Source organism: Rhodotorula graminis (assembly GCF_001329695.1).
Source record: "Rhodotorula graminis WP1 unplaced genomic scaffold RHOBAscaffold_3, whole genome shotgun sequence".
NCBI classification, from domain to species: Eukaryota; Fungi; Basidiomycota; class Microbotryomycetes; order Sporidiobolales; family Sporidiobolaceae; genus Rhodotorula; species Rhodotorula graminis.
The window spans coordinates 602,948-616,713 of record NW_017264930.1 but is presented as its reverse complement, the minus strand read 5'-3'; the positions used below and the strand labels follow the sequence as shown (position 1 = coordinate 616,713).

The 13,766-nt window shown below is 66.8% G+C and overlaps 3 protein-coding genes across 3 annotated transcripts; 2 read left to right on the top strand and 1 right to left on the bottom strand.

The window, feature by feature from the left end:
* Nucleotides 1-90: 90 nt before the first annotated feature.
* RHOBADRAFT_42113 (uncharacterized protein) lies at nucleotides 91-1,424 on the top strand (the record flags this gene model as incomplete). The annotated part of the gene is made up of 4 exons (XM_018414006.1): nucleotides 91-657; nucleotides 734-823; nucleotides 885-1,265; nucleotides 1,332-1,424. 4 exons carry the CDS (start codon nucleotides 91-93, stop codon nucleotides 1,422-1,424), a joined length of 1,131 nt encoding a protein of 376 aa, XP_018272949.1.
* Nucleotides 1,425-1,774: 350 nt separating this feature from the next.
* RHOBADRAFT_51883 (uncharacterized protein) lies at nucleotides 1,775-5,469 on the top strand (the record flags this gene model as incomplete). The annotated part of the gene is made up of 5 exons (XM_018416066.1): nucleotides 1,775-1,981; nucleotides 2,063-2,380; nucleotides 2,453-2,474; nucleotides 2,541-2,646; nucleotides 2,705-5,469. 5 exons carry the CDS (start codon nucleotides 1,775-1,777, stop codon nucleotides 5,352-5,354), a joined length of 3,303 nt encoding a protein of 1,100 aa, XP_018272948.1. The 3' UTR covers nucleotides 5,355-5,469.
* Nucleotides 5,470-8,785: 3,316 nt separating this feature from the next.
* Nucleotides 8,786-13,251, bottom strand: RHOBADRAFT_51882 (uncharacterized protein). Its single transcript, XM_018416065.1, has 13 exons — nucleotides 13,216-13,251; nucleotides 13,036-13,144; nucleotides 12,957-12,966; nucleotides 12,578-12,895; nucleotides 11,915-12,498; nucleotides 10,938-11,829; nucleotides 10,682-10,846; nucleotides 10,501-10,597; nucleotides 10,051-10,435; nucleotides 9,609-9,985; nucleotides 9,267-9,533; nucleotides 8,994-9,172; nucleotides 8,786-8,920 (listed from the first exon to the last, which is right to left on the bottom strand). The coding sequence occupies exons 1-13, from the start codon at nucleotides 13,229-13,231 to the stop codon at nucleotides 8,855-8,857; spliced, it is 3,465 nt and encodes a 1,154-aa protein (XP_018272947.1). The 5' UTR covers nucleotides 13,232-13,251; the 3' UTR covers nucleotides 8,786-8,854.
* Between the last annotated feature and the right edge of the window lie 515 nt (nucleotides 13,252-13,766).

Sequence of the window (13,766 nt, the reverse complement as noted above, 5' to 3'; positions counted from 1 at the left end):
CGCCTCTCCCTCTCGCTCTCTCGCACCGATCGACCTCGCCCTCGGTCCAGCTTGCTCGAGCAGCTCCAGCGCACCCGTCACCGCACCGCCATGGCCGACCCCGAGCGCATCCAGCCCGTCGTCATCCCGTACCCGGCCCTCATCTCCGGCGACTCGTCCTTGGCCTCGCTCGTCCAGCAGGGCTTCGACTCGAGCCCAGACGCGCTCGGCCTCGTCGTCGTGTCCGACTTGCCGCCCGAGTTCCCGCAGCTGCGCCAGCGGCTCCTCCACCTGTCCAACTCGTTCGCCTCGCTCCCCGCCGCGACTCGCGAGAAGTACGCCCACCCTGGGAGCCGTTTCTCGGTGGGCTGGTCGCACGGCAAGGAGGTCATGAACGGCAAGCCCGACCTCCTCAAGGGCTCGTTCTACAACAACCCGTCGTACGACCTCACGCCGGGCCTCCACGACGGCGACGAGCCCGTCGCCAACATCTGGCCCGACGAGCGCGGCGTCGAAGGGTTCGAGGAGGCCTTCAAGGAGCTGTGTGCGCTCATGGTCCGCATCGGCATCCTCGTCGGCGCGGCGTGCGACCAGCTCGTCGGCAAGACGGCCTCGTCCAAGTCGGTCGAGCAGCTCGTCAAGGAGAGCCACTCGAGCAAGGCGCGGTTGCTGCACTACGTGCGTCCCCCGGTCTCTCTACTCTCGGACCGGCGCGGCGAGGGTCAGGTCGTTGACGAGCTCGTTCTGCGCGCAGTTTCCTCGAGACGGCGCGTCGTTCACCTTGCCGCCCTCATCCTCGGTCCCCGACGAGCCGTACAAGCCAGAAGAGGTCGACGACAGCTGGGTGAGCTCCACGAGCCTCTCGCTTCGTCCAGGGCCGCCTCACTGACGACCTGGACCTGCAGTGCGGGACCCACATCGACCATTCCCTCCTCACGGTCCTGTGTCCCTCCCTGTACCTGTTCCACCCCGATTCTGCGCCCCTCGACCCGCTCGTCATCCCGGCACCCGCACCCTCGACCGGCCTCTTCATCAAGACTCGCGGCGGCAAGGTCGTGCAGGCGACGATCCCGGCCGACTGCGTCGCCCTCCAGACGGGCGAGACGCTCGAGCTCCTCACGTCAAAGCGCCTCGCCGCGACGCCGCACTTTGTCAACGCGACGGCGGCCAACCTCGGCACCAAGGCGCTGCAGGCGATCGAGCGCAAGAAGGAGGACGAGCCGCAGACGTGGGGCCGGGTCGAGAGCGGGTTCGTCACGCGCGAGACGCTCGCCGTTTTCCTCCAGGTGCGCCCTCCTTCCTCTGCTTCTCTCTCCAGTCGTCTCGTACCGACCGCGTGTGACGCACCGCAGCCCAACCACGACGAGGTCGTCGCCGACAGCGGCGAGACGTTCGGCGAGTTCTCGGCGCGCGTGTTCAAGCGGCACTACGACGAGACCGAGTAGCTGGGCGAGCGGGTGGAGAAGGCGGAGGTGTGACCTTGCAGCGAGGATTCGAGTTCCCTCGCGCACCGTGTGCCGAAGCTGCTCGAGCCTCGAGGTGTCGCCCTCGCGCACGAGCACAGCTGTCCCGTCTGTGCCCACAATGCGAACACTTTACGAGCTCGGAAAGCGACTCCTGCGGAGCGCTCGACGAGGTTTGGGCGTTCAAAGTCGATCCGCGTCAAGCGAGAGCCGAGACCGTTCGCGCGAGAGCAGCTCCTCGCTCTCGCCCATCGCGCACGCCCGCTGCGTGCTGCTCGAGCACCGACCCTGCGAGCAGTGGCCGCACCCACAGCAGCTGCACTCGCCCCGCCATGCCCGCCGCCGACCGTGGCAAACCTCCCGATGTCGCCGCTCCTCCATCTTCATCACTGTTGCCGCCCGCCGTCGCTCGCGTCCGCAGCGACGCCGCGTGGGACGGCCAGAGCAAGGGCAAAGGGCGAGCGTCGGACTGCGCCCAGTCGCACGAGCAGGCGTCGCTCGCGCGCAACGGCGCCCAGGTGCCACCTCCACCGCCTTCGGTCCGTCGCGGGTTCCCCTTCCTTCTCGAGCGCGCCAGCTCCTGAGCGCCACACCTGACACACGCTCTGCCCCGCCTGCAGCAGAACAGCGACTTGCACCAACCGCCCTCGACCACGTCCCAGCAGCAGCCCGACTCGCTGTCGACCCGTCGCCTCGGCGCACTCGGCATCCCCCTACCCTCCGACAGCGGCTCCGAGAACGGCGACGTCAGCCCCTCGAGCACGTCGTCCAGTGGCTCGCTCGAGGCCAACCCGCCTGCTTCACCCGTCGTCCCTGTCTACCACGAGCCGCCAGAGCCGACTTACTCGCGCGGCGGCAGCACCAGGTCGGGGCCGAGTACGCGCAGCGGGACGCAGGACGGTGGCGCCTTCGTGTCGGAGCAGAGCTTCAGGGACATTGTGCGTGCCTCTCGCTCCTCGGTCCTGGTGTCCAGGGACCCGTGTCTGACCCGATCTCTCCCCTCCTCCCAGGTCGACGATTTGACGCTGCAGAGTACGTCCTCCTTCTCTATCACTCCTCTGAATGTGACAGCATGCTCACGTCAAGTTTCCGCCACAGACCAGAAGCTCAAGGCGCGCCTCAAGCGCTTCGAGTCGGCGAGGGTCCCGAGCAACCTGCGCAACGAGCGCCTGTTCGAGGTCCGCTTCTTCGACGGTTTGCCCAAGTCCGTCTCTCCCCAGGATGCCTCGTCAAGGTCGGCCACTGACTAGTCGCACCTGCAGACAACGCCGTCGCGAGATCGAGGGCTTCTTGACCGACTACGTCCAGACCCTGTCTACGACCGCCTCGTCGGGCGACCTCCTGAGCTCGTCCTCGCGCGTCAACGTCAGCGGCGACGTCAGCAACCACGACAACACCGAGTCGACGTCGTCGCTTGGCGCGACCCTGCGCTCGTTGCGCAGCTCGGAGCGCGAGGCGCTCGGCAAGGAGGCCCTGCTCGCCGCCGGCAGCGGGCCGAGCGCGGGCGCCGACCGGTCGGCGACGGGTTCGGGCAGCGCGTCGGGCAGCGGCGGGAGGGCGCAGAAGGTGTCGAGGGAGCGGAACGCTGCGACGATCGAGCCGCTCGGCGCCACCTCTTCCCTTCCCCTCCCTGATCCTCCCGCCCTCTTGCGCCGCCCGACCGACATCTTTCCTCCCGAGCGCGACGTCCTCGCCGCCCCCTCGTTCTCGGGCGCCGAGCCGCTGTCGACGATGGGCACGGGCAGCGGGATGCGCATCTCGGACCCGACGTCCAAGAAGCGCAAGCGCGCGCCCAACACGTCCGAGGAGGCGCCGAGCCCCGAGCGCGTGCCCCGTGCCCGCCGCACGGCGAGCTACGACGGCTCGACGAGCAGTCGAGACGGCACGCCCGACCCGGAGCGGCTCGAGTTCGTCATCGTCGACATGATCGAGCGCCTCTTCTCCGAGTCGCTCCCGCTCGACGACCCCGACCACCCGCACCAGTCGATCCCGTCGCCCAACCCGCTCCACACCGAACCGCACCCGCTCCCGGCCCAGTCGTCGACCAACACGGCGTACCTGCGCGCCATGCTCGTCGCCGACGACGTCCAGGCCCGCGGCGGGTGGCTGTACCTCAACCTCGTGTCGACCATGGCCGCCCTGCATCGCCTCAACGTCAGCCTCGCCACGGTCCGCCACGCCCTGCGCACCAAGAGCACGCTCGTCGAGGTGAGCGCCGAGGGCAACAAGATCCGGTGGAAGGGCCCGCGCACGAAGCCCGCGCCGCGCATGCAGGACGCCGCCGCCGCCGACGCCAAGTCGACGTTCGGCATGGGCGACATGGAGGACAACGCGATCGAGGCGACCCGCATGCAGGGCGTCGAGGACGCCGAGCGCGAGCAGGAGCACCGCCGCCACGTCGTCGAGGGCGGCGGCCGAGGGTCGAGTCGCTCGAGCCGCTCGAGCAACGGCGTTCCCGACTCGATGTTTGACGAGCGAGGCGGCGGCGCCCGGTCGGGCTCGGGCGCTCGTGTCGCCGGCGAGAGCGGGTCGGGCCGGCCGTCCAAGGGCTCGACGGCCCCGACGTCGCAGTACCCGTCGATGGGCTCGAAGAACGGCTCGAGCTCGCAGGGCGACAAGCGCCTCTCGGTCGGCCACGCGCAGGCGGTGCTCGAGGCGCACGACACGGCCTCGAAGTGGTCGCCGCTCCCGCCGTCGACTCGCGCCGAGCTCGCCGCCGCCCCGCCGGCCCCGAGCGCGCTCCGCCACTCGGTCAACGAGCTGCACGAGGTGCCGGGCGCGTCGAGCGGCCATGACGGCGCGCACGTCCTCGGCTCGTCCGTCCAGCCGGCCCCGAAGCACCTCCTGTACACGCCCCTCTTCGTCCGCCGCAACGACTCCGAGTCGGAGAAGGGCAGCAACGACGACGCCTCGGTCGCGTCTGACGTCTCGGCCGAGGACACGCGCCCGGCCAAGCGCCACAAGGAGGCCGGCGGCGTCGTCTACTTCGCCAACCCGCTCTTCTACTCGGACCTCGCCGGCGACTCGGGCGCGCGCATGCAGGCGCTGCAGGACCGCATGGGCGACATGGTCGCGCCCGAGGCCGTCCTCGGCGCGCCGTCGAGCGCCGTCGCGAGCGGGTCAACCGCCCCCGACGCGGCGTCTCGGTCTCGATCGAGCCTGACGCCTTTGAGCGAGCTCGGCACGCTCGACTCGCACTCGATGAAGCTCGACGGCGTCCTCGAGTGCGCCCCGGCGTCGACGGCGGCCTCGGACGACGCCCGGTCGGCTGGGTCGGTCCTCGAGGGCGACCTCGCGTGGGACGCCATCGAGGCGGTCGACATCGCGCCGGCGGGCCCGTTGCCCGCGAATCTCGAGGACCACGACGTCTTCCAGATCACGCCGTACCCGAATCTCCAGCTGTCGGGCACGAGCGACGACGTGACCGCCGCCGACCACTTTACGACCCACACCAAGCACCTGTACCCTCCCCTCCCTCCTCGTTCCCCTCGCCGCATCTCGGCGCTGCCCAAGCGCCTGCACTCGTCATCCGCATCGATCCTCCCGCCGCCACTCTCGGCGCGCAAGCACTATCCCACCCTCGTCGCCTCGACTTGCATTTCGTCTCTTACCCTGCACCACCACCCGTCGGTCTGCGTCCGGTTCCCTCGCCACCGCCTCCGCATGTCGTCGACCGCCTCGAACTCGGACGATGGCGACGACGTGCGGGGCAGCGCCTCGCCGACGTCGACCCAGATCCGCCGCCTCGCCAACGCGCACAGCGGCCTGTCCGGCGCCGACTACCTCATGTCGCTCGCGCTCCCGCTCAACAACTGGGCACCCGAGCTGCGACGCGGCGCGAGCACCGAGGAGCGCGACACGAGCGAGGCGTTCCGCACCGGCGACAGCGCATCGCTCATCACCCTTGATTAGCCTCCCCTTTCCCTCCATCTTGTTCCTCTCTTCCTTGGGCACCCGGGCAGGTGTTGTAGGACTCGCATACCGTCTCGCTGTACCTTCTGCACTACACGCATCTATCTCTTTATCTCTCTCTCTCGTTCTCGGTCGAGAGAAGCGGCGAGGAAGGGTTGGAGGAGGACCGAGCGGCCGTGCGGGATGGCGCACCTTGCGGGTCGCTCTTGTTGTACGACCCCTCTCGCTGCCCTCTCTCTCTCGGTGTGCGCTCCCTCTAATCATGTCATCGGTTGTCGTTTCAGCGCGCGCTCGCCCGTCTCGTCTCTCGTGCACCTGCGCCTCCCTCGACAGCTCGAGAGCTCGCTTTCGAAAGCCAGCTCGGCGTCGCCTGTGCCGCTTTCGGCTCGAGGGTGGACAACACGATCTTGAGAAGAGTCTGACGACGCAGAGAGGAGCGTAGAGACGCTCGAGGAGGAAGAGCGACCGACCGCGAGTCGGCCTTCTCAAGTCGAGCCTCCTCCCACAGCGGTCGGCGCAGACTTATGAGCCCAGGACGAGCTTCCGCAGCACACTCTCAGAGACGCAAAGAGACTGCTCGCGAGAGAACGAGCCAGAAGAGAGAGCTCTCGCCGTCTCGCCGACCTCGGACTCAAGTGAGCAGAGCAGGAGGGCCAACTCGCGCTGTACACGACAAAGTAGCTCGGCAAACGCGCTCGATTGCATCGCAGACACCTCGTCGTCCGATCTGGCGTGCGCAGGAGGCCGTAACCCTGCTAGATCAAGAGCTAGCGTTTGAGCGAGGGTGCGGAGGATCCCCCTGTCTTTTGTAGGTGGCCGGGCGCACGGTCGCTCCGCAGGGGTGCGCGCCGTGCGAGCGGCTCACCACAGTGCGCCCGCTGCCCTCAGGGGCACGAGAGGGCGGGCGCAGCCTCGTAAAGACCCGTCCGCGACGGCTCGACTCGCTGAGCCGCCGGGACGAGTGCGACGACGAACGAGAACTCTAAACGGACCGGGAGAGCTCGCAGGTGACGAGAAGAGCTATGGGAGAGGATAGAGCGCCTTCGCGCGGCGCAGCAAGGGCGCGAGGGGAAGCTTTCGGGGCCGAGAAGGGGGAGGTGCCATCGAGGGCGCGACCAACCTGCGGTGCGAGGTCGAGAGGATCAGTGCGTGGCTCGGCGAGGAGCACAGATCCATGTGAAGGTCCTGCAGGGAAGAAAGAGTGTGTGCGTGACGTACAAAGGACAACATGAGCCGCCTCGAGGTCGAGAGCCCGCCTCGTGCCGCCCAGAAGACCGCCCTGCTCGCCTTGCGCAGCCGTTTCGCCTGCAAAGGGACTAGGTCAGTCCATCAGAACCCCTGCATCGCGTCGCGACGTAGCAGAGGGGGCGAGAAGAGAGGGAGAGGGGGGCCAAACACGGGGAGGCGGGGAGGAGGTGGACGCACCAGTCGCCCACAGCCCGCGCAGCGCGGCCACCTAGCCCAGTAGTCTCCTTGACGCTGCCATAGTCCTCGACGACGATGCCCACAGCCCCATGAACCGTTGCCACCAGTTGAGAGAGGTCGGACGACGCGAGTTGCTGATGAAGATGCGACGCGCCCTGCGCCCTCGGTAGCCGCTCGCGGCGGCGCGGGAGCAGGCCCCATAGATAGATGATGCGATGCAGAAGAGCTGGACGCGCGTCGGCAAGGCACAGCATCGGTGCGGCCGAGTTGAGCGTGGAGGACGAGGTGCGGGGCGCGAGTCGTCGAGATTACGACCTCGCGCTTGACTTTTGTATTCGGCAATAGCGTCGAGGTCAAGCCTAGCGAGATTACAACCCGAGCTATCATCGCATAGCTTTCGGCTCGCTCGAGGGGAGGGTTTTGACGAGGGCTCGAGCGCTTTCTGCGAGTCTGCAGCTGGACGAGGATCGGGTGCGACGTCATCGAGGGCGACCGACAAGCTTCGGGTCTACTCTCGAGCTTGCGCGGCCCCGGGCGCGACAAGTCCGCGAACGACAAGCGAGAAGAAGGGTCGACTTGAGTCGAGGAGGAGGACGAGGTTTTGCGCAGTCAGCAGGTGTCGGCGCACTTACTCTCGCTTGTGGGACACTCAGAGAGACTCGAAAAGAGAGCGCGGGAGCAGAGGAGCCGACAGGAAGAGCTGTGTTCGAGTCGCTCCTCGACCAACTTGAGAAGGGAGGCGAGGCTCACAACTCGCGCTCTACAAGGTGAAAGGGCTCGGGAGACGCGCTCGATTGCATCGTAGAGACGTCCTCGTTCGATCCTGGGCAAGCAGAACGCTGTAACCCTGCTAGATCAAGAGATAGCGTTTGAGCGAGGGTGCGCAGGATCCCCCTGTTTTTTGTAGGTGGCCGTGCGCACGGACGGGCCCCGAGGGGCGCAGCCGTGCGCAACGGCTCACCGGGGTGCGCCCGCTGCCTACCGAGGGCAAAGAGGGCGGGCGCGGCCTCGTCAGACCCGTCCACGACGGCTCGGCTTGCTCGGCCGCCGGGACGAGTAGCTTTCACGGGGCGGGCAGCTTGGTCCTCCGGGGCCCGCCCATAACCTGCAGAGGGCGTGTCGGCGTCGACAGGGGCCGGCGCGGGAGGCAGGAAGGGTACGAGGGGAGCTTTCGGGGACGAGAAGGAGGGGATGCCATCGCGGGCTCGGCTAACCTGTGGCGCGAGGTCGAGAGGGTGAGTGCGTGGCTCAGGGCGGCCTGGAGTCCCGGCTGTAGGCCTTGGGGACAAGGACGAGAGCGAGGGGGACGTACAAGGATGCAGATGAACCGGCTCGTAGTCGACAGCGAGCCGCACGCCGAGAAGAAGGCCGACCGCCGCTCCTGCGCAGCCGCTCGACCTGCGTCAGGACCAAGTAAGCTCCACTGACCACCTGACTCGCGTGTCGCGTCGGCAGGTGGAGCGGGAGAAGAGGGGGAGGGGGGCCAAACAGAGGGAGGCGGGGAGGACGAGGACTCACACGTCGTGCGAGGCTCACAGAGCGCTGCCGCCTTGTTGAAGCGCTCCTTGACCCTCCTCGAGCCCTCATGGCTAACGTACTAAGCTCTCATGTTTCACGTACTAAGCTCTCATGTTTGAACAATAAAATTAATATAAATCAGCAACTTAAATAGCCTCTAAGGTTTTAAGTTTTATAAGAAAAAAAAGAATATATAAGGCTTTTAAATCTCATGTTTCACGTACTAAGCTCTCATGTTTGAACAATAAAATTAATATAAATCAGCAACTTAAATAGCCTCTAAGGTTTTAAGTTTTATAAGAAAAAAAAGAATATATAAGGCTTTTAAAGCTTTTAAGGTTTCACGTTCTCAGTAGTGTACAGAGTGGCCTCGCCGGCGTGCAAGCCCGCAGGAAGAGTGCTCTCGCCTCGGACCTCGACCGACTCGAAGACCCCGCCGAGGAGGTCAGCTCGCGCTCTGCACGCATGTTCTCGCTGTGAGCCGACACGAGAGCGAATGCTACAAGATGCAGATACGATGCGAGCTCTACCAAGCCGTCCGTCCTCCCTCGTCCTCCTCAGGCCGACTTCATGGTCTTCTGCTTCTCGGCGTGCAGGATCACCTTGCGGTCGACAGCCATGCCCTGCGTCACGAGAAGGAGTCAGTCATCGATTCGGCGAGACTCGAAGACGAAAGAGGAGAGAGCGAGGACGCACCTTGCGCCTGCGGACAGCGTCCATGTACTTCTTGGCGACGTTCTCCTTGTCGGCCTTCTCGCCGAGGTCCTCGAGCTCCTCCTCGGTCGTCGGCACCCAGTACGGGTCCTGGTCGAGCGTCTCGTATCCGTGGAAGACGAGCTGGGGCGAGGCGGCGCCCGAGGTGCGCGTGCGGATCTCTGCGAGGACGGAACGGGGCAGGGCACGGTCAGGAACGACTCGATCGAGAGGACGAGAACGGCTCGAGGATAGAGAGCGAGAACGAGGTCGCACCGTCGGCAAAGCCGAATGACTCGACAACAGGCAAGAGCGCCGAGACGGTGAAGAAGGCCGTGCCCTCCTTCATCTCCTCCGAGACGATGCGCCCCTTGCGCTTCGTGACGACGCCGTACACCTTGCCGAGCACCTCGCCCGTCGCCCGGATGTCGCACGAGTAGGTCGCGAGCTGGAGCCGAGGCGACCAGTCGAGGAGGCCGTTGCGGAACGCGTCCTGGCCGGCCGAGATGAGCTGCCCTCGGGCGTTTGACCACCGTTGCCGAACTGCAAGATCGAGAGACTGAGTCAACTCGGATTTGCAGGAAGTGGGGGAAGAAAGAGAGGGAGAGGAAGACGCACCCGAGGCAATGTCCTGCTCGCCCGGGTTGAGCTCGACGGCTTCGAGGAAGTACGCCATGCCGACGACGGGCTCGGCGCACAGCGGACCGCGGTTCATCGCCAACTGGAACGCCGTCTCAAAGTTCTCGTCGAGCTCGCGCACGTCCGGGAGGCGCTCCATGGCCGACGACGACATGTCGACCTCGGTGAGCGACTGCTTGAGCGTCGACAGGTCGATCTCGCCGGCCGAGAACTCGGTCGAGGCGAACTCGCGTGCGAGGGTCGGGTCGGAAGGAGCGGCGAGAGGCGTTTTGGGTGGGGTGAGCGCCGAGGGGCCGCCGCCCGGCGTCTGGAGGGCGGACGGGATGGCGGCTTGGCGCTCGAGGCGCCGGCGGAGCCTGCACAAGTCGCAGCATTAGTAACGGCTACTTCGGGGGCGAGGGGCAGACAGGGCAAGACGCACGAGCGAGGAGAACCGGCAGTCTTGTCGACGAGGAGGTTGGGCCCGACCCTGCGAGGCCCGAACGCCCACACTTGGTCGGCCAAACCCGCCCACTCCCTCCCTGCCTCCTTCAGCAGCTCCTCGAGCTTGATCCAGAACTCCTCGACCGGGACGACGGCGCCGCCCTCGGGCTGGGCGGCATCGCCCGCCGCCACGTCATCGTCGTCCGACTTGCCGCTGCGGCGGTCGCGCTGCAGGCGCTTGAGCGTCGCGGCGTTGGCGGAGAGGAAGTTGGTGATGGAGGAAGGAAGAGGTGCGGCGCGCAGGCTGAACGTGACGAGGCCCGACTGGACGGCGCCGAGGACCGTGCCGCGAGCTTGACCGGCCGTCTTGGGCGGCGCCATGTCTGCACAGGGTGCACTCGAGTCAGTGCCCGAGCGCGCGAGAGAGACGAGGGAGCCGAGGACGCACCGACACCGTGCACAGCCGTCTCGCGGAACGGGACGATCGGGGGCGAGACGGTGATCTCGATGCGAGCAAACCGGTCGCGCAGGTCCTTGAGGCAGCGCTGCGGACGAATACGCGTGAGTCAGGTCTGTTGGCTCGTCGGATCACGGAAAGGAAGGGAAAGAGGGCAAGCTGAGGGACGCACCTCGAGGTGAAGCTCGCCGGCCGTGAGGATGACGTGCTCGCCGGTCGGCTGGACGAGCGTCTCGACGCAAGGGTCGGCCTGGTTGAGCAGTCGAAGGCCCTCGACGAGCTTGGACATCTCGGACGGGTCCTGCGGCTCGAGCGCGACTCGGACGATGGGGGGTGCCTGCGAGCGGGCGAGGGAGGGAAGTGCAAGGCAGCACTGTCAGAGACGTTCTTGAGGACAGGGAGGGACGAAAGAGGACGGCGAGACGTACCGTGTTGGTGACGCCAGCGAGGTTGACGAGGCAATCACGGTCCTCGTCCCGAGCGGCGCCCTCCTTGACCTCCTCGTCGCGGCCCATGCCGCACAGCGTCGCGTTGCGGAGGACGGTGCCCTCGAGCCCGCCGACGGCGAACAGGTTGCCGGCCTGGACCTCCTTGACGGCGAGGAGCTCGCGCCCCATCATCATGTACAGCTGCTCGACCTTGACGGGCGCGAGGTGCTTGGCGTTGTGCGGGTGCGATGGCGCGAGGTCGGCGTTGTACTTGGGCAGGACGGCGTACAGCGTCTGGCCGAGCGACACGGTGCCCGAGTACAGGCGGGCGAACCCGATCAGGACGTCGCGGTGCGCGTCGTCGGCGCTCGGGCCGCCGGCGGCCGCCGTCGCGGCGGCGATCTGCGCCTCGTAGTCGCGCATGACCTGGTCGGCCTCGTCGAGCTTGCCCTCGTCGACGAGCTGCTGCTTGCGCTCCTTGGCGTCCTTGAGGAGCTTGGCCCGGGCGCGCATGTCGTCGGCCGTGAGCTGCCGGCGCTGGTTCTCGGGCAGGTCGTCGGCCTTGACGGCGAACATCTTGCTGACGTACGCGACGCGGAACGCCTCGGGATCGTCGGCGCCCGAGAACAGGTCCGACTCGAGCTTGGAGGCGGGCGCGATCGCCTCGTCGAGGTGGCCGAGCTCGGGGTGGAGCATGCGCGGGACGCGGAACGCCTGGGCGGCGGCCGGCGGCGGCACCTTGTCGATGATGGCCGAAAAGGCGGATGGCGCGAGGGGCAGCCACTGCGAGAAGATGGACAGGAGCAGGTTGCGCGTGTCCTTGGCGCGCAGGTCTTGCGGGCGGACCTTGACGCCGAGCGACGCGATGATCTTGTCGACCTTGACCGGGTTCCTGCGAGAGGAGAGGCGAGAGAGAGAGAGAGTCAGAGAGAGGGTCTCGGTGAGGGACGAGGCGGAAGAGGAAGGGTTCGACGCACGGGTTGAGCGAGACCGAGTCGTACACGGCCCAGATGTTGTCGAGCACGAACTGGACGAACAGAGGCTTGAGCTTCTTGCCGCTCTGCTCCATCTTCTTGCGACTCAGGACGCGCTTCGACTTTGGGTCGAGGTACCACTCGCCCCACAGGCACCTCCCGAGCGCCTTCTCGCTCAGGCCGAGCTTGGCCGCGTACAGCTCGGCGAAGCGCGCGATGCGGAACGCCCAGCCGTCACTCGCCGACGAGAAGACGACGTTGCCCTGCGCCGGGTCAAAGTACAGGGCCGAGTCGTCGCGCTCCTCGTACGGCTCGTCGCTGCCGGCGGCGGCGGCACCGTCGGTCCCGGCGGCGTCGTGCGCGTCCTGGGCCGCCTCGGCACGCTCTCGCCTGCGCAGGTCCTCCTCCATGCGCTCGGACGAGTAGAACGAGCCGACGACGGCGTTGACGTCCTCGATGATGCGGTTCAAGTGGTGGTACGCCTCGATCGGCGACAGCTTGATCTCGGTCACGAGGCGGTCGAGCTTGTTGATGACGAGGATCGGGCGAAGGTGCGACAGGTAGACGGTGCGCAGGACGGTGACGGTCTGTGCGAGGGAATCGCGGGCGAGTCAGTGACTGGATCGATGGAGGAATGGGGGATGACGAGGGGAGAGGGTGACGGACCTGCGTGCAGACACCCTCGACTGCGTCGACGAGAACGAAAGCGCCGTCGCACAGCCTCGACGCCGTCGAGACCTCGCTCGAGAAGTCGACGTGGCCGGGCGTGTCGATCAGGTTGATCTTGTAGTCCTCGGTCGGCGCCTTGTCGCTGTCGCCCTCGACGGCCTTCTTGGGTAGCCGCCACCGAAGGCTGACGGCCGAGCTCTCCATGGTGATGCCGCGCTCCTGCTCGTCCTCGCGGCTGTCGAGGTAGCGGATGGTGCCGGCGAGGCGGGACGAGATGATGCCGTTGGCGGCGAGGAGCGAGTCGGCAAAGGACGACTGCGTGCAGCGTGTGAGTCAGTGTCTGGAGGTGCAAGGAGAAGGACTCGAGCCGCCGCACCTTGCCATGGCTGGAGGGAGGGAGGGGAGGGCGAGGTCAGCTCGAGGTCGCACGAGGAAGTGGACAGGCTCAGGCTCACTCGACGTGGGCGACGATGCAGATGGTGCGGGTGCGTTCTTGTGGAATGGCGGCGGCCATTGCTGGCAGAAGAGGAAGAGGAAGAGGAGGCGGTGAAGGGGAAGGGCGACCTGGGGAGGTTAGACGGGTCAGTGCTGTCGTCTGAGCCGGCTGATGACTGGCAGAGTGACTGTAGTAGTACACGCGGTGGCCTGCATCGCCTAGACTCCGAGCCAGGGGAGGGCGGGCAGGGTTGATGAGGAGAAGAGATGAGCTCACCTCGGCGGAAGAGACGACGACGAGGGGGAGAGTGCCGGTGCGGGAAAGAGTGTGGTCGAGTGTAGCAAGGTGTTCTGCCCTGTAGCTAGTCGGGCGGGGCTGTCGACGAGGAGGAGAGGAAGCGATGACCTCGTTCGTCCACTCGACTCTCGCGCCGTCCACTCGACTCGACTCGCTCGAGCTGCGCAGCTTGCCCGTCCAGCTCCAGCCAGTCTAGCTGTCGGTCCACTCGAGCAGCGCGCAGCCGCCGGCCGCCCCCGCCACTCTCGCCGCCGCACCGCCTCGACCGACCTCGCTCGCTCCACACACACCGCCCGACGACCACCTGCAGCACGCCAGAGCACTCCAAGACGCTTCAAGTAGCACCCCCGACACGCCCATGGCGTCGTATCCCCCAGCAGCAGACGCTCGCCCCCTCGCGGCGCGTCACAGCCTCGCAAGCCCACCCTCGGCCACCTCCTCCCCCTCCAACTG